The 24,002-nt window shown below is 43.5% G+C and overlaps 1 protein-coding gene across 6 annotated transcripts in view; it reads left to right on the top strand.

Annotated features, from left to right (window-relative positions):
* The window catches only part of LOC311227738 (uncharacterized protein), a 99,502-nt gene extending 76,372 nt beyond the window's left edge, over positions 1-23,130 (top strand). For all 6 annotated transcript variants that reach the window (XM_084313519.1, XM_084313517.1, XM_084313518.1 and 3 more), the window contains 5 exons: positions 16,366-16,434; positions 16,876-16,915; positions 17,051-17,108; positions 18,079-18,424; positions 21,750-23,130. In XM_084313519.1, the coding sequence (XP_084169645.1) occupies positions 16,366-16,434; positions 16,876-16,915; positions 17,051-17,108; positions 18,079-18,424; positions 21,750-22,154 (918 nt within the window). In that variant the 3' untranslated portion in view covers positions 22,155-23,130. The remainder of the gene's footprint in view (positions 1-16,365; positions 16,435-16,875; positions 16,916-17,050; positions 17,109-18,078; positions 18,425-21,749) is intronic.
* The last annotated feature ends 872 nt before the right edge of the window (positions 23,131-24,002 follow it).

The following is a 24,002-nucleotide window of genomic DNA, read 5'->3' as shown; positions in this document are numbered from 1 at the left end:
GAGGAATCCCCGCACCCAACCGAGCGTCTACCAGGACATGAGGATAGTCGCTACACTGGCCCTTCGCAAAAACATAATTCTTTACCTCCAGTGGTTCCAGAGTGAAAATACATTAGTTTAATTAGATTTTGGTGCAATTGTGTTGTTTTTTAGATGTGATTTTGCTAATTTAAACCGAGATCCTGACTGAATTTGGTCGTTAAAGAACCCTTGGCGTTCCTGGTCAAATTCCCAATCGGGTCTCGTCTCCTCCCTTAATTAACATCAATCCCTGTCTCCTGTAGTTGTGTAGTGTGATGTGTGCCTGGCGCCAGTGTATGGCAGCCATTGAGCCTGCGTAGCCCAAGGCGGTGAAGGAGGCAATTTCCACCCTACATTGTGGGGAATGTTTTGAGTGTCTAGAAAAGCGCTATATAAATGCAATGATCATTAATTCATTCATTTCAAAGCATATTATTATAAATGCCTGGACATTAGAGCTAACACTGTTAAAGGACCATACCGTACATATTTGTGACATGGATGTTCCAAATCATTCTTGCCGTGATACAGAAATCAAGGCACCCTTCTTTCTATGTCTGTGGAAGGTGGAGCCTCTGAGGACGCTATGCATTCAATGCCAAAAATCGCCTCTATGTTCAACCATTTTCTCGGTTAACGAATAACTGTAAGGACCAGCCAGTCACTAGAACGGGTTCCAAATGTAGCAGGGTGGATTATCCCTGCTTTATGGGAGTGGATGTACACGGCCACCTGGTAGCGAGAACGCAGCAGAGCTGGGTCCAGCTGAGTCTCCGACTGTAGGCCAGGAATGTTGAAGTGGAGGTCGAGCAGCAGGAGTGGATGGGGCCTAGGATTCACTGACCTAGGGATGGTACGCTGGTCCTTCTTGCCCTCCAGGGCGATCAGCAGTAGCTCCCCACACACCCACACTTCCCCCAATACTTCCTGGGCCCTCCCACACCCGATGGCAGTAAAGATGGATGATATATTCGCTCCCCAAAGCAGTACCCTTCCTTAATGATGAGTGGAGACCTTTCACAATGAACTATAGGCAGGAGGTGGGGGAAAGGGTTAAACTGTAATGAGCATTACCCGGAAAGGAAAGGGTTAGACAGAATGCACATTAACCGACACACACACAGTGCTCTCATTCAGTTCTCTTTACTGAAGTCTGATACAAGTTACAATTTATTACACCTCTATGAAAGTTATTTCCACACTGGGCACCTAGTGCTCTCGCTCTATACTACAGACTCAAGTTCTTCCCACACTGGGCTAGACACCTTCCCTTTAAGGGTCTATATACTGTTCCGCTTCTCCCTAGGTGGGGAGAGAGAGGAGGAGAAGGGAGAAGGATAAAGGGCTACTGAATGGGAATTTTATAAAAGAACGCACATTATTATCACACTCAAACTAAATGACAGTGGGCCCACTTTTCAAAATAAAAGTCCTATCTAGAGCCGGCTTTTCCCCAAAATAATAAATGGTCGAGGCGCCCCTAGACACTGTATTCAGCGTCAGTTCAAAGCACTGTTTTCTCTTCGCCCTTAGAGAGCCCACGCCGCCCAGTGGCGAATGTCTACTGATAAAACTTCAGCACTCAGAGCGCTTGCTGTACTTATCCAAATGGCGGGCCCGCTCTCACCACCAACCGCCCGTGTGGTGAGATGGCCGTCCGGAGGTCCCGTGATAGCAGGCAGCCGGGCTGGGTAGACGTTGGACAGGTGACCGCTGGGGCAACGGCTTGGAGGGGCTGGAGGAGCGTGCAGTGTAGTGACGTCCGCTGCTGGGCTGAAGGGGGCCGACACGCGGGCTAAACTGTGGTGCTAGCCGAAACAAAGCTAAGCTGTGGGTCGTGGTGAACCCCCTGTCATGACGCCTATACAGCTAAAACGCAATGTGGCCAATATCTACCACGCTCTTCGGCAGTCGCTCGACTGCTTCTACGTTCACAATGTCTCTTCTGCATTAACTAAAAGCTAAGCTATCGCGTACTCATTACTAACCCGCTTCGTAACTGGGTTTCTATCTCACGTGCTTGATCTCCGGAGCTCCAGCTCTGTGCGTCCTCTCCCCTCTGTGGAAAACGCTGAAGAGGAAGTGCCTCCCGTCGGCGCCGTGCCCTGAGCCCATCCTTCTTCACCTGTATCTCCCTGCCCAACGTCGTCACCAGCTCCCCCTGGCGGCACCTGTATCCTGTCCCACTATGAAGTGTCGATGTTAGGATAGGGACCCATCAGGTAGCAAGTTAAGTGTCAATGTTAGGGTAGGGGCGATCAAGAGCGGTCAGCCGGTTACACAACGTCCTCACGAACACAGGGAATGCAAGGAATTAGCAAACATTGAATTATTGTCGGACATATTCAGGTGTCTACACATAGGTTCCAACTTTCCATTCCAATAATGATGTAGTATAAGGAGGTAGCTTACCAATAATGATGTAGTATAAGGAGGTATCTTACCAATATAAGGGCCTTAAAAATGTACTAAATACCAGTGTTTGTTGTGTCTCCATCAGCAAGGACCAACCAACCTTCTCATAAAGGACACAGTGATGAGTGTCATATCTATCATTAGTGATGATAGGGCAGAGTGATGGATGGAGTCCAAGGATTTACTAAAAATGCACCTCAGATGTTTGCTTGGCATTTTAGTCAGATGTGGTGACTTCCATGGGTTTATGTTTGACACATTTGAAGATACAATGGCAGCCTATGGCAGTGGTTTACCGGAATTTTCCAGTAACAATAAAGATCATGAAAAAAGAAGGGCCCCTTGATTTTTGTATCGAGGCAAGAATGACTTGGAAGTGAACTCTCATGTTAGACTGGTATGGCCCTTTGATTATAATAATAATAATAATAATAATAATAATAACTTTATTTGTATAGCACTTTTCATACAGAGGTTGCAGTTCAAAGTGCTTCACAACAGTAAAAAATACAGGTATAAGCGAACATAAAAAAGATAGACAGGTAGCAAGGTATGGTAAATCATTCAGTGTAAAAATAGTTTATAATGATTCTAAAAATTATAAAATAGAACGGACATACAACAGAGCAGTGCATCATTACCTATAAAATCCTACATGGCTTGGCTCCTCCCCCCCTCTGTACTTTCATAAAACAGAAAGCATCTGCTGATGGATATACCAGGTCTGTAGTCAGAGGGGACTGTGTAGTCCCAAACAGGAGGTCTGCTTTTAGTCAGACAGCCTTTTCCGTGAGAGCAGCCCACACCTGGAACAGTCTGCCAACACGGCTCAGGGAGTATCAAAGTTACATCTCATTTAAAACTAACTTAAAATCATGGTTGAGAGATGGTCAAGTGTGCGACCATTTTAACTGAGGGGTTGTATTTTAATGTATGTATTTTAGTGTATTGTAACCTATATTGATTCCTACTGTGTTTTAATTATTGTACTATGTTTTAATTATTGTTGTGCTCATGTCACCTGCCCCAGAGACTACAGTTGAAAATTAGCCAACTTGGCTAAACTGGCATATTTACAGTCAAATGTTCCTTAATATGCACTGTCTCTGTATTTTAAACCAATAAATACAAATACAAAAGTAAGAAGTAAAAGGTGTGATAAAATTAGCATAGAACTGACCCATGAATTTGATAGGCAGTGTATAAAAGTAGGCAGGGTAAGAATAGTGCAGGTAAGTCATTGAAATGCCTGAGCAAAGAGATGGGTTTTAAGCTGTCTTTTGAAGATGTCTAGCGAGTTGGCTTCCCTGATGTTTTGGGGTAGTTTGTTCCACAGTTTTGGGGCATAGTTGATAAAGGCTGCATTACCGATCCTCTTTTGACTGTTTCTGGGAGCCTCTAGTAGTCCAGCAGCTGATGATCGCAGTGTTCTTGCTGGCGTGTAATTTATTAGTGTTGGTGATGTAGCTAGGTCCCTGTCCATTTAGAGCTTTGTATGTAAGGAGAAGGACCTTAAAGTCAATTCTAAATGTTACAGGAAGCCAGTGTAAAGCAGCTAAGACTGGACTAATGTGCTCTCTCCTTTTGGTTCTAGTTAGCAGTCGGGCTGCGGCGTTTTGGATTAGCTGAAGCCTCTCTGTGGTTTTCTTAGGGAGACCTGTGAAAAGTGCATTACAGTAGTCTAACCGGCTAGATATGAATGCATGAATTAGCTTCTCAGCATCGTTCTGATTAATAAATGGTTGTACTTTTGCTATATTTCTGAGATGGAAGAACGATGTTTTCGTTACTTTGCTAATATGAGAATTGAAGTTCAGTTCTGAATCTATGATAACCCCGAGACTAGTGACCTCAGATTTGATCCAAGGGGTTAGTCCTCCCAGGTTCTTTATTAATGTTTCTTTTTTAGTTTTGGGGCCGATAATTAGAATTTCACTTTTGTTCTCGTTTAGTTTCAGGAAGTTCTTACTCATCCATTTATTTATTGCCGGTAAGCAGTCTGTAATGTAGCTAATCGCTGTATCATTTGGTTCAGCAGATATGTACAGTTGTGTATCATCCGCATAGCTATGGAAATCTACATTATGTTCTCTGATGATATTACCCAGCGGTAACATGTAAAGGGAGAAGAGTAAAGGACCTAAGCAACTCCCTTGTGCAACTCCATAGTTGTTGTCGTATATATCAGACATGTGCTCTCCTAGTCTAATATAGAATTTCCTCCCTCTGATGTATGTTTTGAACCAGCCTAGCACATGTTCTGAGAAACCGACAAGGTTTTCAAGACGATCGATTAGAATATCGTGATCGATTGTATCAAATGCTGCACTGAGATCTAGCAGGATAAGGATGGAGATCTTATTCTCGTCAGAGTTTAGCCTGAGGTCACTGATTATTTTGGTGAGGGCAGTTTCAGTGCTATGATATTTTCTGAATCCCGACTGAAATTCTTCTAAGATGTTGTTTTCTTCAAGAAAGGAATTTCAAGTACTTTGCTAATGAATGGTAGGTTGGATATTGGACGATAATTTGCCATTTAATTACTATCCAAGTTAGGTTTTTTTAGTAATGGCTTTACAACTGCTGTTTTAAAGGCATCTGGGAAAATACCAGTTCTAAGGGAAGTGTTTATGATATCTAGCACAGGGCTTGAAACACTATTAAACACCCGTTTGAAGAAAGCTGTAGGTATAGGGTCAATGTCTGATGTGGAGGAGTTACATTCTGAGACAGTTTTGCAGAGTACATCTGATGTATGCATGTGAATCTTCTCATGGTTACATTGCACGGTTTGCTGCAATCAGCTTTATTTCCATCATGAGTAATGCTGGCCCTGATCAAGGTTATTTTGTTGTTAAAGAATAGTGCAAGTTCTTCACACTTAACCGCTGATGACTGAGGAGGTGACTGGGCAGTGTTGAGTAGTAGATTAATAGTGGAAAAAAGGATTCTGTAGTTTCCAGCGTTTTCTGTAATGATTTTAGAGAAGTAGTCTTTCCTTGCTAAGCGGATGGTTTTATTATAAGCAGTTAAAGCATCGTTGTATATATCACAGCATATGGTGGTTTTTGTTTTTCTCCATTTTCGCTCTGCTGCACGACATTTCATTTTTTCTTTGTTGACCGCATTATAGTTCAGCCAGGGCGAGGCTCTGGTTTTCTTCTTTTTCATTTTTAGTGGGGCGACAGAATCAAATACAGATGACGGTGCATCATTGAGATTTTCTACCATTTCATTTAGAGAGCTGTCATGATTGTGTGGTTCATGTAGTCTGATAAGATTAATGAACTTTGATTCAGCCTTGTCGTTTAGGAGCCTCTTTTGAACTATGATTTATTTTTTTGTTTTAGTAAGGGTTATTTGAGTATCAAAAAATATACAGTGATGGTCGGAGACAGGTAATTCAGTTATTGAGAAATTTTGTATGCTTAGCCCAGTTGTTGTTATAACTAAGTCTAATGTATTTCCAAGCTTGTGGGTTGCATTTGTTATATGTTGTGTTAGATCAAAGCTATCCAGTAGATTTTCTAGCTCTATAGTTTTGGAGTCTGTTTTCTTATTAAAATGGATGTTCAAGTCTCCATTTAGGATCACCTTATCATATCCGGTAACACATAATGAGATCAGTTCAGAGAGCTCCTGTATAAATATTGGTGAGTGTCTGGGCGGTCGGTATATTGTGACAATAATGGTTGATTCTGTTTTGAGCTCAATGGCAAGATATCCATCGACATGAACTCTCCTAGTTCCGTGATTCTAAATTCTAAACAAGAGGTTTTTTTTTTTTTTTAACTTCATTTTTTAGTGTTTATCGCTTTTTCTGGTCAAGCATGGCCGACAGAAACAGGTTGAATGGGATATAGATCAGGGGAAGACACTCTGAGAAAATACGGCGAGTCCGGGAGTCGAACTCGTGTACCCCAGATCCGTGACGCGCACGGTTGTCCCCGACGCCGAAATAGCGCCGAGATACGCGGTGAGCTACTGGAGCTCCCCCTAAACAAGAGTTTTGAGGAGAAAATTGCTGCAACTCCTCCATTACTCATTACTTTTCTGAATAATCAATGCCGCTCAAGTTACCTTTCAACCCTATGTTGCTCATGTCAAAAGGTTTGGCCACCTCTCGTTTATACACACATTAAATTACAGTCACAATAGTCAACACTTCAGAAGTAACTTCTGGATTTTCGTACACACACGTACATGGAAATTGAATACATAACCACCACTAGTAACTAGGGATGCACGATATTGATTTTGACACCGATAACTTTATGCTCCCTTAGCCGATACCGATAACCGATATTTATTGTATTATAAAAAACATTTTTAAATGTATTTTTTTTGATCAATTTTTTTTTTTTCAACATGAAACAAAACACATCACAATACAATAATAATATATAAAAAGACTTCCCAGGACAATAACTTAACAACAACTTAAATGTATATTCCTGTAGTTTTGACCTAACCAGATTTATCATGACATGAGCGTTACTACTATGAACAAAACAAAGCCAGTTTTGACTCTTCCAATAAAGTGACTATTTATTTTTCAAAATAAATATAATTTGAGTCAATCACAAAATTCACAATCCGTCAATGTCATTAACAATGTGTTTCACTGATTAATTGAAAATGGGGGACCCTGATGTAAACCAGACGAAAGTCTTTCTCTGGTCTGCATCCCCTTAACAATTGTGTATTGAGCCGTACTGTATTGTACCCATTCTGCAATCTGTTAATAAAGTTTTCAATCAATCAATCCCTGAACAATGAGTGAACAAAAAACCAACAGGTATTGTGCTTTGTCAGCAGATAAAACATTTGACGCTATAGGAGAGGAGACTGTTGTGGTCTTGGTCCATGAAAAAACTATTACTTGGCATTTATAAGACAGCACGCCTCAAAAAGAATTAAATAAACCAGACAAATCATCTCTGTCAAACGTCTTTAATTTTGCAAACGCCTCGTCAATAGCCTAGGTACAAGCCGCGCCGGTCTGCAGCTGGTTTTGGTTGAGCTTAGCCTTTAGCTGCTCGGTGGCGTCGTTGGATTTTAATACACCATCGTAGCGGTGGTGATGTTTCAGGTGACTTATTAGGTTGGATGTGTTATAGCTTGTTGCCCCTTTCCCTCCTCGTGGAACTTCTGCATTTGTTACAAATAGCAAGCGCACTGTTTTCCTCTGAAACTTTGAAAAAGTCAGACTGCGACGACGCCATCTTTGTTTAGTGTTTACCATCTGCTGCCTCTGAATGTCACGTGACTACGTCACAGCCAAGAAAGGGAGCGCTGGATTTGTGAAAAACTCCCTGTTCCTAAACCACACGCTATCAGTCGTACCACAGTACTGGCAAAACGGGAGGAGGCTATAATAAAAACAAGCGCCCTTCATCCCAATCCACCACACCGGATTTCTTTTAACCAAAAAATGTATTATATATCGGAGCTATCAATAACGTTATCGGGATGACGTCATAATTGCTGATATCGGCCCGATAATTATCGTGCATCCCTACTAGTAACCTCTATGAACTTTGCCTACTCCACATTTCAACATCAGACATTCCTCCTCAGCTTCATATCAAAGTGAGCCAAGCACAAGGAGTATGCATACTTAACACCTGACTGCTCGTATAAACTTCCTGCCCAACAGCTTTATCTCCTCTACCCAAACAAACATGCCACTCCTAACATGCAGTAAGCAAGTTGAATGTCTTAACACTTTCAGAGCCGGCCGTGTTTTCCTTTTTACCCCCTTGAATGCCCATCATCCACTTCAATGTTAGCGTTAATATCGCCTTATATCTCCGTGAAAACAGGTCTGATTATCCTAAGACTGGTAAAATAGATTCCTTACCTGAGATCAGATGGTATCTAAAAAGATTATTCCAATTCCTGATCGCCATTCCAAAAATCTATCCTTTTATTGATCCAATGCTACATACTGTAAACACATACACGCTGTTCTGAAGCTCCACAATGAATCCGATCGGCTCGGGGTACATGCGTGAGAAGTAAAATGTGGATTCCGGATTTTTTTTTTCTAATCTATTTTCATTGAGTCCATTCCAAAGGGTGCATTATCATCTGGGAGACGATAGGGGCCGCTTTTTTCACATCTGAGCTCCTGATGGGGCTGGTTTCCCAACGTTAGACTTGGTTGATGAAATATGAATTCAGATCGCTAATAAAAAAATAAAACGATATTTGTCGTCGTGGGCATTCAGGGGGCGGGCTGATAACAAGTGTTATGTCGTCCGTGGCATCCAAAGTGTTAAAAGACTGAGACAAAACATTTGGATTTGGGACACTGACTTTGGTCATTCAACACTTTAATACTTCAGGATTAGACCGTTTTCCGACAAGACCATGTTTTTTTTCTTCTTCCTAGCAATCTTAGTTACTTTCCATCACTGGTTTTCACTAAGTATTTTTACTCGAGTACTGTTCTGTACAATTTCAAGCTACTTACATGAGTATTTAAATTTTAGGGAACTTTATACTTTTACTCCACTACATTTATCTGAACCCAGTTACTAGTTACTTTGAATAAAAAGATTTTGCATAGAAAACATAGCAAAAATGAATGGATATACTTTATATACTTTCAAAATTTGAAACTGGTCAACTTCCAAGAGGACTTAATCGGAGCAGCATAACTGGACCACATACCACTTTAACATAACCTTTAATCAGAGCAGCATAACTGGACCACATACCACTTTAACATAACATTTAATCAGAGCAGCATAACTGGACCACATACCACTTTAACATAACCTTTAATCAGAGCAGCATAACTGGACCACATACCACTTTAACATAACCTTTAATCAGAGCAGCATAACTGGACCACATGCCACTTTAACATAACCTTTAATCAGAGCAGCATAACTGGACCACATACCACTTTAACATAACTTTTAATCAGAGCAGCATAACTGGACCACATACCACTTGACCATAACCTTTAATCAGAGCAGCATAACTGGACCACATACCACTTTAACATAACCTTTAATAAGAGCAGCATAACTGGACCACATACCACTTTAACATAACCTTTAATCAGAGCAGCATAACTGGACCACATACCACTTTAACATAACCTTTTTAGAGGGCAATGGTTTGAGGTTTGAATGCTCCCAAGCACTGGAATACACAAACTTTTAATTGAATAAGTACATTCAATAGCAAATACTTTTACGTAACTATAATTTGAATGGATGACTTTTACCAGGGTACTAATTTATATGGATATTTCTATATTTTACTTAAGTAAAGGAACTGTGTACTTCTTCCACCACTAGTGAAAACCTCAGAGGTCCTATAAATAAAAACTGCGACCATATTTGATGTAATGTTTTTCTGACCTAACATACGGTATTGTTTTGAGCCTGGTCCATGGTTGAGCGACCCATCACACAGTATTGTTGTCCTCTCTTGTTTGTGGTGTAGCCAAACGTGGTTCAAGTCAAGTCAAGAGTCAAGAGTTTTAATTGTCACGGCATACAAGTATACAATGAAATGCGGGTGGTCTTTCCCGCAACGATGTGCAATACAGTGGTACAACATATAATAGAATCCAATAAAAAAACAACATTGTGCAATTAACAGGTAACATGGTGTGACATCTCGGTATCTGTACATAGTTATTTACAGAGCATATAGGACATGCTAGGTAGCTTTGGTAGTGCAATACACTGTTCATGTTATTCTAATTTAAAGTGGCCTTTCCTTTTGGCCATAAGTGTGCGGCATCAGTGTGTGCCCGCTCATGTTAAAGTGTTAAGTGGCTGCTAGTGTGTGAGCGTGCACAGCGTGCGTGTCGTGTGTGTGTTCATGTGTGCTTGTGTGTGGATAGTTCAGTGTTCTGTTGCACTCAATGTTCATTGTTCAGGGCTCTGATGGCCTGGGGGAAGAAGCTGAGCCTAAGCCGCTCTGTCCTAGTAGCTGGGGTTCGCAGGCGTCTGCCTGACCTCAGCAGCTGGAACAGGCTGTTATTGGGGTGGTGAGGGTCTTTCATTATCCTGCAGGCTCTGGATTTGCACCTCTTGTTGTATAGAACCTGCAGGGGAGGTAGTGCAATACCCGTGGTACGCTCGGCTGAGCGCACCACTCTCTGTAGGGCCTTCTTGTCTTGTGCCGTGCTGTTTCCATACCAGGCAGTGATGTTTCCGGTCAAGATGCTCTCTACAGCTCCTGAGTAGAAGGACTGGAGTATCTTCCCCGATACTCTGAACTTCCTTAACTGTCTCAGGTGGTAGAGGGCGCTGTTTCGCCTTCTTTACTACTGTGTCTATGTGTGTTGACCATGTCAGATCCTCTGAGATGTGGACCCCCAGGTACTTAAAGCTGCTCACCCTGTCCACTGTAGCCATGTTAATCATCAGTGGTGTGTGTGTCTCCTGCTGGTTCTCTCTCCATCGAGCATTCCAGTGTGAGGGCATTTAGTCTGTTCCCACATAAGACTCATCCCCTAGACATGCAACAGGACCGGTTCAGCTTGCTCCATGGGTTCAAGGGTTTAACAAGGTAACCAGTCCATGCAGCTGGCTGAGTACACAGTACACAACGCTTATTTTAGATGTTTCATGTTGCCCTGATTAATCTAGTAAGGCGTGTAAGCAAAGAGATTTGAATGAAGGAATAACTTTGCTTTTGTGCCATTGGGCAAAAAGAAAAAGTAATCGATACAAAATAAATAAAACCTCTCTCTCAGTGATCGGAGTTATCCATGCTTTAATTTCATGTGGGCTTGACGACTAAGTCCCTGTACACTGGTATCAGCCAGTTGTCCGTGTGCCGCCCTGCAGCTGGTCCAAAACGCAGCGGCCAGGCTTCTGCCTGGTTCCAGAAAGAGGGACCATATCTCCCCTGTTTTGGCCTCTCTTCACTGGCTTCCAGTTCGCTATAGAATTGATTTCAAGGTCCTGCTGTTTGCTTTCAAAGCCCTGAACCAACTTGCTCCCTCCTGTATCACAGATCTCTTAAGCCCTCACACCACCTCCAGGTCTCTAAGCCCTCACACCACCTCCAGGTTTCTAAGCCCTCACACCACCTCCAGGTCTCTAAGCAGCGCTCACACCACCTCCAGGTCTCTAAGCCCTCACACCACCTCCAGGTCTCTAAGCCCTCACACCACCTCCAGGTCTCTAAGCCCTCACACCACCTCCAGGTCTCTAAGCGCTCACACCACCTCCAGGTCTCTAAGCCCTCACACCACCTCCAGGCCTCTAAGCCCTCACACCACCTCCAGGTCTCTAAGCCCTCACACCACCTCCAGGTCTCTACTAAGCCCTCACCCCCCCTTTCCCCCCTCTAGTTTGTGTACACACTTCAAGTCTTGGTGCGCTCCGGGTTCTGTTTACGGTTTGCGTTTTGAGCGTGTACGCTTGCCGTAGGCGATGATGTCACGCTCGAAAATGTAAACACAGGAAGTGTTAACATGGCGCTGGAGACTGGATGCTGATATAAAATAAACAAATAACCAATAAATATGAAGTTATATTTGAACCTCTGTTGTCAAGCCTTTTCAATATAACCCACCCCCTTTTCTCACGAATGGATGGTGTTGTAGAGTCCGCGTTTGAGCGTTTCCCAGGGCTAACGCTAAGCTAACGGCTAACGCTAGTTAGCTTAGCCTATTACTAGTCTAGTATAGCCACTGTAGCACTTATTTTTCAGCAAAGAACGTGCAATAAACAAAACTGATACATTCACTGTGTTCTGCCTATCATTTGTTGATGAAACAAAACTAACATCAACACAATTGAACACCAAAAGCGGAGTTTAGTCTCATCGGCGCATATTTTGTTAGCTTACATGCTAACGTGAATGGAATATGCCAGTATAACAGTATAGCATTGTGGCTAGCAACTAACGTTAGTTAACGTTAATAAACAAATAACCAATAAATATGAAGTTATATTTGAACCTCTGTTGTCAAGCCTTGTCAATATAACCCACCCCCCTTTTCTCACAAATGGAACTGGTGTTGTGGAGTCCGTGTTTTAGCGTTTTGCAGGGTTAACGATGACGCTAAGCTAACGGCTAACGCTAGTTAGCTACTAGTAACATTGCTTGCATCAATTATATTGAATGTCATTGATCTACCGGTCGATCACGGCCGACTGGTTGGGCAGTTGGGCACCACTGGTCTATAGAAATAAATGCATTCGAACAAGAAAGTATAGTAGACGTATAGCTATGGCAAAAAAAGTTACCAGGCTTAATGCGAGCCAGGGAAGTCTTTACCCCCTTCCGTGACTGCTATGTGCATCTGATATATTTCGAAGATATATAAAAGATATAAATATCGTTTTAGTGGGTATTGTCCAGTTGTTGCTGTGTGTTTTTTATCTGCCCACAATTCAAGCAAGTAACGACGTTGTGTGTGTCACTGGCGCGCACCCAGAACCACCTATTTCAAGCGTCCCAGGTTCAGCAGGGGGTAGTACGAATCAGCGCCGCTTCGCACCCAAAAGGGGTGTGTCCGTCTGAGTGAGAACACTCCCACCCCGTCCCCGGGGACGCTGATTCGACCCCGAATGGTGAGTGAGAAAGGCCCCTAAGCCCTCACACCACCTCCAGGTCTCTAAGCCCTCACATCATATATATATATATATATATATATACGCACAAAGTCAAGCACAAGTTCAATTTGATAAGTCCCACACTTTGCTTAGAAATGATCGTACGCAGGGGTTACGCACATATCTGTGCGTACGCAACGTTGATAAATGAGGGCCCAGGTCTCTAAGCCCTCACACCACCTCCAGGTCTCTAAGCCCTCACACCACCTCCAGGTCTCTAAGCCCTCACACCACCTCCAGGTCTCTAAGCCCTCACACCACCTCCAGGTCTCTAAGCCCTCACACCACCTCCAGGTCTCTAAGCCCTCACACCACCTCCAGGTCTCTAAGCCCTCACACCACCTCCAGGTCTCTAAGCCCTCACACCACCTCCAGGTCTCTAAGCCCTCACTCCACCTCTAGGTCTCTAAGCGCTCACACCACCTCCAGGTCTCTAAGCCCTCACACCACCTCCAGGTCTCTAAGCCCTCACACCACCTCCAGGTCTCTAAGCCCTCACACCACCTCCAGGTCTCTAAGCGCTCACACCACCTCCAGGTCTCTAAGCCCTCACACCACCTCCAGGTCTCTAAGCCCTCACACCACCTCCAGGTCTCTAAGCCCTCACACCACCTCCAGGTCTCTAAGCCCTCACACCACCTCCAGGTCTCTAAGCCCTCACACCACCTCCAGGTCTCTAAGCGCTCACACCACCTCCAGGTCTCTAAGCCCTCACACCACCTCCAGGTCTCTAAGCCCTCACACCACCTCCAGGTCTCTAAGCCCTCACACCACCTCCAGGTCTCTAAGCCCTCACACCACCTCCAGGTCTCTAAGCAGCGCTCACACCACCTCCAGGTCTCTAAGCCCTCACACCACCTCCAGGTCTCTAAGCCCTCACACCACCTCCAGGTCTCTAAGCCCTCACACCACCTCCAGGTCTCTAAGCGCTCACACCACCTCCAGGTCTCTAAGCCCTCACACCACCTCCAGGTCTCTAAGCCCTCACTCCACCTCCAGGTCTCTAAGCCCTCACTCCACCTCCAGGTCTCTAAGCGCTCACACCACCTCCAGGTCTCTAAGCCCTCACACCACCTCCAGGTCTCTAAGCGCTCACACCACCTCCAGGTCTCTAAGCCCTCACACCACCTCCAGGTCTCTAAGCCCTCACACCACCTCCAGGTCTCTAAGCCCTCACACCACCTCCAGGTCTCTAAGCGCTCACACCACCTCCAGGTCTCTAAGCCCTCACACCACCTCCAGGTCTCTAAGCCCTCACACCACCTCCAGGTCTCTAAGCCCTCACACCACCTCCAGGTCTCTAAGCCCTCACACCACCTCCAGGTCTCTAAGCGCTCACACCACCTCCAGGTCTCTCTTCAGTCACAGCCCCTAGAATAGCCTTCCCTCCTCCATCAGACTCACCCCTTCCGTCGATTCTGTCAAGTCTCGCCTTAAAACATACTTCTATTCACTAGCATTTGAATCTTCTTGATGGGTTTTGTGCTGCTTATATATAGTATTATTTCTAGTGCTGTCAGGCGATTAAAAAATTCATCTAATTAATTACAGGATTTGTAATTAATTAATCTCATTTTAATCACATAAACATTTTAGGCCTGATATTCTATATTCTATAATCATATTTCAAATGGCATGTGTCTGGATGGCAGAATTCAGTACTGTATCTACAAAACCTTCTGTTTAATCATCTTCCATTTATTCATTTGCTTAGATTTTTCAGGTCTAGTCAATTTTAGCATGGTGTTATTCACAGTCAAAGATAAAAAAAAGATTTATTGATATTCTCATTTGGTTCATTACAATTTACTCAAGCCTAGTAACAGACACAGTATTTCTGACACTGGGAATACATTCCCTTCCCTGAGATCCATAGATGTCCCTAGAATCAGATACCAAGAACATGCAAATGGACATATTAAAAAAGTCTGTAAATGTGTATTCTACGTTCGTATGGAATGAATGAGATAAGAAAAATATATATATATTTTTTGTAATAAATTTTGAGTTCATTTTCATAACGCGATAATTTGCTGTGTAATTCATTAACGCGATAAACTGACAGCCCTAATTATTTCTTTATTTCGCACCATTTCAATAAAACGGTAAAAACATTGACCATGACAGGAAGTATATAAAGGTGCTGAGTAGAGGCAAGAGACCCAGATGGGCCTATACGGGGCCTCAACTCATTAAATCATTGGATTAAAAAGAATAAACAAGAACAAAAGTAAAGTGTAATAAGTTCATAAAACAATTTTCATAATAAGATAATAATAATGATAACAATAATAATCAAAGTAATAATAATAATAAAAACAACATTAATAATGAGTCTAAACAAATTAACATGAAACTGTAAAACAAAGTGACATTAATGGTTTTATGAGATTGAAACTATTGATTTAATAATGTATATTTAAGCTTAGATTTGAGTGATGAAATAGATGAGCAAATCTTTTTATGGAGGGTTTTGAATTCCAAATAGTAGGACCTCTAAATCTTATACTGAACTGACCTAATGATGTGCGGAAGAAATTACGATGAATATTGTTTGATTGCCTTGTTGGATATGAATGAATACTGGTATACAGGTGCAGCTCAATAAATTAGAATATCATGGAAAGGTCAACATATTTCGCTGTATTGATGCAGTCATTTGTGCAAAAGGAGCCCCAACCAAGTACTGAGTGAACATACATGAACATTTCTATATACAAAAGAAAAATACATGTATTTTAAAAAATTTATTGGTGATACAGAATTTGGGGCTTTCATGAGCTGTAAGACATAATCCTCGAAATTAAAACAAATAAAGGCTTGAAATAATTCACTTTGTGTGTAATGAATCTATAATCTGAGAGTTTCACTTTTTGAATTGAATTACTGAAATAAAATAACTTCCACGATATTCTAATTTATCGAGCTGCACCTGTATATGTCTCTATGTACTGATCTTTGTATGCCTACTTTACCATATTTTAATGTGCTGTTATGTATAAGACCTTGTACAGCACTTTGGCCAACTCTGTTGTTTTTAAACTATAAATAAAGTTGACTTTACTTTTAGTCACCATCTCTTATTCAACACACAATGCTCTTATGTAAACTCATCAACTTTCTTTTCTAAATTGGAACATTAATTTGGTTGAATGAACTCTCTCTGCCTCTCTCTCTCTCTATGCCCTCTCTCTCTGCCCCTTCTCTCTCTCTCTCTGCCTCGCTCTCTGCCTCTCTGCCCCCTCCCCTCTCTCTCTGCCCCCCCCCTCTCTCTCTGCCTCTCTCTCTGCCCCCCCCCCCCCCCCCCCTCCGTTTCGCTCTCTCTCAGGCGGAGTGGTTGGCAGCCCAGACAGATGAGCGCTTGGCAGCGGGTTCGGAGGAAGGGGAGGTGGACGGGGTCAGTTTATCCGGTGCTAGTTTCATAATAGCGATGTTGTTACTCCTGCCATGCAGACATGGGTCCACCTCTTTCCACAGTGTTTGTTTTCACCTGCTGTGTTTGAAAACCAGGTGGGTGGGGTTTGTTAAAAATGCAATAAGAGCCAAATAGTTTTAAATTCAATGAAGTATACTTTTCTACTTCTCTGTGATTGACAACCTAGAGTAGAACTGTTGATGCAGCAAACACCACCCATCTGGCACCTGAAGCAGGTTAAAACAAACGGTTTAAGGATGATGTGCAAATGCTTTTTGACCCCCAAATAAGTTCTTGTAGTACATTGACTACACCGTACATATAAATATGTATCGCACATATGAAATTAAATGTGTTTGTGAAGAGAGTATGTGTGTGTTTGTGAAGAGCAGTATGTATGTAATGCAGTTTCTTGTGTCGCAGGACACAGACAGCTTGATGGAGTGGTGGAACACTGTGGAGCGTGAGTCAAACGTACACACACATACATACTGTACACACACATACTGTACTAACACAAACATACTACACACACTGTACACATGCATAGTATACAGACACACACACGTCCATGATGTATGTGACTGTTCTCCATTAGAATGGGATGAGCTGCCCTCGGATGACGAGGACGTGACCATGAAGGTGGACGAGATAAAGTATGTCTCCTTATTTAAATAAATAATTATTTAATCTGTTAGGGGAAGTACCACATAGTATTTAATTTTTTTTAAGTTGTCTGATGTCAGGGGAAGTACCATTATAGTCTTGAGTGAGTTGTTAGTTGCTGTAGTTGTTCCGGGCAGCTGAGGTGGGAATGTGTTTGACTGTGTGAGGTCTGTAAGAGGTGCTCAGCGAACCTACCCTGGGTAAATAATGGTTAAATTCTTATAATTAAATACTGTACATTACTGTACATTCATCTGCATAAAAATATATATATATGTTGTTTTAAATTTTATTTTTTTATGCACTCTGCTACTAAGGAATCGACCTTGCCTATATTGCTACCAATATGCACTCAAGACTGTAGCACTCAAGGTGGTCGACACTGTTTGACAATGTCACTAACCCTTAGCTGCCAGAGTTGTACCCTACCCTTCCTGCTGACTTGTTGTACAGAAGTGTCTTTGGATAAAAGTGTTCAGCTATGTAAATGTAAAAACAGTAGTGTGTCCACTTGATGGTGTCCTAGTTATTTTGATTGATGATGCGAATAATGTATACTATATTCAAAATAAGTCGCATCTGTACTTTGTTTGACCAATTTGTTTACGCTGCTTGTGTTGTTTTTACTACCTGTACCCCCCCCCCCTTCCCCCATGCTCAGTATATTTTTACTGTATTTATTTACTGTATATTTTATTCTATTTTACTCTACTCTTATCCTAGGCAACTTGATTTGATTTGTGTTATTATTCTAATTCGTGACCTGTCCTGTCTAAATGTTTAAATGTTGAGCGATTTGCAGTGTCAAATTTCCCACGGGATAATAAAAGTATTTCTATTCTATTCTATTCTATTCTTATGGTACAACTTGGCACACTTTGACTCAACCCACCTTTTGCGATACCTTTTCGGGGGCCTTAACATTCCCGCCCTCTCTCCCTCTCCGCCTGTGACTCCCAGGTCGTTCACGATACTGGCGGACAAAGTTCAACGCGGCCTGTGTGTCTTCAACAAGGTGTTCACCGAGCGTGCCGAGATCCTCTGGCACTCCGTCATCACGCTACATGCCATCGCCGACGACATCAGCGCCTTCCACAAGAAGGCCAAGATCGCCAGCATCTCCGGCGGCACCACCACGGCAGTGGGCGGAGTCGCGGCCATCACCGGCCTCGCCCTGGCGCCCCTCACTTTCGGCGTGTCGCTCATCATCACCGCCGTGGGAGTGGGCGTGGCGGCGGCCGGCGGGATCGCCTCGGCCTCCGCCGCCATCTCGGATAATGTCAACAACATGCAGGACCGTAAGAAGGTAATGGACTTCTTCATGTAAACACACTGTGCACAACAACATGTGTAACGGAGTTACCGTGAGTATATCCACAGTCACAATGGACTTAATGTGTTGTGAAGTGACTGTGGCACGTAGCGGTACTGCAAGTAAAACCCACTCCCCAGGCATCCAGACACACTACCAAGAAGTGAATTCACCTCTTGGTATAGTGGTCTCCGATGTCGCCCGCGGTGCGGGAGACCGGGGTTCGACTCCCACTCAGGGCAGAGCGAAATAAGACCGGTTACACATGCAGGACCGTAAGAAGGTAATCGACTTCTTCATGTAAACGCACTGTGCACAACAACATGCAGGACGGTAAGAAGGTAATCGACTTCTTCATGTAAATACACTGTGCACAACAACATGCAGGACGGTAAGAAGGTAATCGACTTCTTCATGTAAATACACTGTGCACAACAACATGCAGGACGGTAAGAAGGTAATCGACTTCTTCATGTAAATACACTGTGCACAACAACATGCAGGACGGTAAGAAGGTAATCGACTTCTTCATGTAAATACACTGTGCACAACAACATGCAGGACGGTAAGAAGGTAATCGACTTCTTCATGTAAATACACTGTGCACAACAACATGCAGGACGGTAAGAAGGTAATCGACTTCTTCATGTAAATACACTGTGCACAACAACATGCAGGACGGTAAGAAGGTAATCGACTTCTTCATGTAAACACACTGTGCACAACAACATGCAGGACGGTAAGAAGGTAATCGACTTCTTCATGTAAATACACTGTGCACAACAACATGCAGGACGGTAAGAAGGTAATCGACTTCTTCATGTAAATACACTGTGCACAACTATGTGTAGCAACTTGTTTCCAAGACAAAAGACCAGGCCCTGTTCCTCGTACCTGGCTAACTGAGTTAGCCGGATAATTTTCAGCATAGCTTGACTTAAGCCAGACATTTCCATTCCCAGACGTCGGATTTTCTAAGTCGCTATGGCAACAGATCAGAACGTTTGAACCTGCTCCAGAGCAGGTTTAAGTTCAGTTATCTGGATAACCTGCATGGCCACACCCTTGCAAAGAAATCCCAGCTCGCTTCCTGAAATTATTCTCAGTCTAGATCCCATTATACCATTCTGAATTATGTTTTTGTGCTTCGTTTTTCTAGAGGGGGCTTTTGAAATGTAAAATAATAGACCTAAAATGCTAATAATAAATCATATTCAGCCTATGAATTTACTTTGTCCTAAATAATGCACGTCATAGTTATACGGATACGGCGCTCGCGATCGCAACACACACGGTTATTTTAATAACTGACTAAACGGATCATTGCAAATGTGAAATCGGGCGTTTGGCTCTGATTAGTTTCATATTCTTCTCTGTGTATTTGCTTAACGGAGCGCCCGGATTGTGTTTCATTCAAGCATACACATTGAAGCGTCTATGCGTGGATTGTGGATATGAATTATGAGGAATCTGAATCTGTGGATTGTTTAATTGTATCACTGTCACTGACAGTGTCACACGTTATTGTGATATTGTAACTGGGTTTAAAATATGAGGAGATGCACTGTTTGATGGATTTGATGACGTGACGTGACTTGATAAATTGAATGAGCCTTTGACGTTTTTGATGAATGAATTTGAGAAAATGCATTTATCTGTTCAAGCACTGTTATCTGATGATGAACATGAGGTGTCACTGGTATAAACCAATGTCCGAAACAGATTAAACCCTGATTAATAGTGAAACTGTAGCCTCCCTCCAAGCCTCTCTTTGGGAACCATGTATTTATATAGTACATAATACCTAAGCACATACAGTACAGATATCCTCATAATATAATTTGTATCAATTGGGTATACTATTTGGGCTTGTTTTTATCCTTATTCTGAAAGAGTTGAACTAATTGAACAAACATGGTAGACAGACACGCAACCTTAAATATAGGAAGCTAGGGGTCAAAGGCCATGTTAACACATTGAGTGCCACGCCCCTTCCGGCAAGTGACCACTTCCGTGCCGCCCATTAATCCCATGTAAACGTAGTTGTAGTTTGTAGAACTAAACCTATATTTTATAGTATCGCTATGGGTCTAATAACGCCCTCGAGTCTCATTGAGCTACTTCTGGTCAACGTGCAAAAAACAGATTCTTTTTTCATCCGAACATTTCCGTTTGATACCGTTTTGAATATGAACATAGTCCGGCCGCTTCTGAGCAATTCCAGGGGAAATACACAAACAGCGTTTTTGTGTAATTCAATAAACACGTAATTTTTTGCCTGATTATCGGATCTTCCTGAAATCAACGCTAGATCATCACTATTATCCTTTGCGGTGCACGCATGCAATGTGGTTTAGACCGGCCCCCCCCCCCCCCCCCCCCCCCCCCCCTCCTGCATCCCAACGGCAGAACAGCCAGACACATAAACACATATAGCTTCAATCGCAGTAGAAATAAATATCAGATCAACGCAAGCTTTCATATATAGTGTCCTTACCTGGTCTCTGAAGTAATGAAAAAAAAAGAATCCAATAATCTCATCGCCATTCCAGTTATCCACAGCGATCGTGCCTCCGACGTTATTAGGCATTGCTCTTCAACAGGCGGGCGGGGTCAGCTGTCCAAGCCATCCCTATAAGCGTGTGTTTGGCCGGAGTGTTTAGGACCCGCCCCCACGCCGCAGCTCGGTATAGAAAATAAACGAACCCATTTCTAACCGGGTGCATTACTGGCCGAAGGCGTTAGAGGGCGGTATAATACCGTCTGCCAGCTTAGACACACTCGGAACATATGCATAAGGTGCCCCGCTGAATTATGAATGGATATAGATAATAAAAGAAATACCGTGACAGAAACGTAGATCTACGTTTCCGGCACTCAACGATCGGATGACAGAACCGTAGATCTACGTGAACGGCACGAAAGTGTTAAAGAGGTGAGAGTTCTGCAGGGAGGGAGTTCCAGAGGGTGGGAGCTGCCACGCTGAAATGTCTGGACAATGCTGAAATGCCACGTGACTTGTCTTCAGGGACCGCCTTTTGAGTCAACATTTATATAATTGATTTACCATTGCTTTTTTCCCCCTTGCTTGCTCTTTTCTCCCCCTCTTTTCTGCCTCTCTCTTTTCTCCCTCTTTCTCCCTCTCTCTTATGCTCTTTCTCTCCCTCTCTCTCTGTGTTGCTCTTTCTCCCTCCCTCTCTTCTCCCTCTTTCTCCCTCCCTCTCTTCTCCCTCTTTCTCCCTCTCTCTTATTCTCTTTCTCTCCCTCTCTCTCTGTCTTGCTCTTTCTCCCTCCCTCTCTTTTCTCCCTCTCTCTTCAGGTGGAGTTGGAGCTGCAGGAATACGAGACTCACCTCCTGGACCTGAGGAAGATCTTGCGCTTCGTGAACCAGGGCCTGTTCAGGCTGCGTGGCCACCCCTTCCTGCGGGCCGGCACACAGCACTACTCCGAGGACTGGGAGGTCCGCAGGGCCGTGCAAATCATCAGCCTGGTCGACGGGCCCGTGATGCGGGCGGCGGAGATCACGGACGAGGCCATCGCGTCCGTCCAGGGACTCTTCAAAGGCATCGACAAGCACTTCATCAAGGACTCCCGCGAGCTGAAGAAAGGGTGCAAGAAGGAGGTGGTGGGACAGATCAAGGCGGTAGCCAACGTGCTGAACGACGGGCTGGTGGAGCTCAACGCTCTGAGAGAGGAGCTGCAGGACGCCAGCGGGAACATGTGAGCTGTGTTCCCCGTGATGCAGCGAGGCGGGACGCGTCTATACTTCCCACAAGCAAGTTGTCCTTCCGCGTTCCCGTTTTGCGCTCTGATTGGCCACGCACGTTTCTGGTCATGTGGCATGTGCGCCCAATCGCATGACGAGCAGTGTCTTTGCCCATTTCCGCGTCGAACAGCCTGCAAACGACCTAACGCCTAGGTTATCACTGGTTAAGCTTAGGCGACTCTTTCGCAGTTGGTTAAGGTTAGAGTTTGGAATCAGGCCTGGCGTTCTATCGCCATGCTCTAAGACAAAGAGCGCACATGTCACATGACCAGAAACGTCAGTGGCCAATCAGATCGCGCAAAAGGACAACTTGCTTGCGTAAAGTATTCACGCAGGCGGGACATGTTTCAGTGTTGGCCACCGTTGCCCTCTCCTGGTTAAAAAGAGGAACTGTTTGTAGGAGGAAAGGGGAAAAAAAGGTTACACAAGCATGTTGTGTTCTGCTTTCTGACCATAACATGACAAGGACCTTATCGGTTTTCAAAGCTAGTAATCTATTCATCTCTTGCCTTATAAAGGAGTAGGAATATGTAACCTACATTCCATATTAACAATGGAAAATGGATGTTCCATTCATCCTGGGATCATTTGACAGAAATAATTGATTGCACAGTCTGTTTATACTGGCATGCATAATTGGTTGATGGTTGTGTCGAGAGCTTTTGTTTGCACATTTTGTTAATATGTATTCTATAGGGTTTCACAGCACGTTCCAATGTATGTTTTCTGTTACATCTATGACCAAATGTACTCAGGACAAATTATTGCTCTGATCAGGTGACTTCCTCTCTATTGTCTACTTTTATGTACGTACGTGCGTGTGTGTGTGAGAGAGAGATGGAGTGGATGTGTGTGTCTTTCTCTGTATTGGAAGCTATTTATTCTATTATCTTTATCTGAAGTGTCCCTGTCACGATGTCTTTAAAAGAGTATGCCTATATCAGTAAATTACTGGAAATAGTAATGTCTTATTAAATTTGTGAATAAAAGATATGTTCATTGTATCCAAATGTTCCCTGATCAATCATTGACATTCAATTCAAAAGTCACATTTCATGGCGGCTGGGTGGCGCAGCGGACATTGCGCTCGTCAACAACGCAAGAGACACCGGGTTCGAATCCGGCTGTCGGCGTTGCCTCCGGCTTGGGCCGGCCGTCATACTAACTCAATTGACAGAGTTAGCGGGTGGGAAGTCTAAAGGTGGTAATCTGGACGTTGTAAACAGGGACTCCTACAGGTCGGTTGGGGCGCCTGCACAGCAGAGACGGGAAAAATTGCGGGGGCAGTGTGAGCCTCCTACACATTACTCCTCGCCAAATGAGAGTCTGCGCTGGCAGGTGAAAAGATGCGACTGGCTGCCTGCACATGTATCGGAGGGGACATGTGACAGGCTTCTATCCTCCCTACAACCGGCCAGTGGGGGGCACATGCGAGCAATGTTCAAGACTGGAGGGGAGAATTGGCACGGCTAAATTGGGATGGGAGAAAAATAGAAAAGAAAGTGGAGAAAAAGTCACATTTCATGGCACATCTCATACACACATGGAAAGTCAGTGTTTCACAAGAGTGGAGACATAAACATGCAGATGTCCACAGTAGAACAGCCTACATACCTGGGAGCACAGAAGAACCCTGCAACACTCATGCACACAGATCAACTCTAGACAAGGGCAATGTTTTATTAGTAGTTGGCATAGGGACGGGTGTAAAAAGTACCCAGAAATTATACTTAAGTGAAAGTATGGGTACCGTCTCAAAATCATACTCGAGTAAAAGTCTGTATCTGGCTAAAAACACACTTGAGT

This window comes from Notolepis coatsorum (genome assembly GCF_963971535.1).
Source record: "Notolepis coatsorum genome assembly, chromosome: 4".
NCBI classification, from domain to species: domain Eukaryota; kingdom Metazoa; phylum Chordata; class Actinopteri; order Aulopiformes; family Paralepididae; genus Notolepis; species Notolepis coatsorum.
This window is presented reverse-complemented; position numbering and strand designations above follow the sequence as displayed.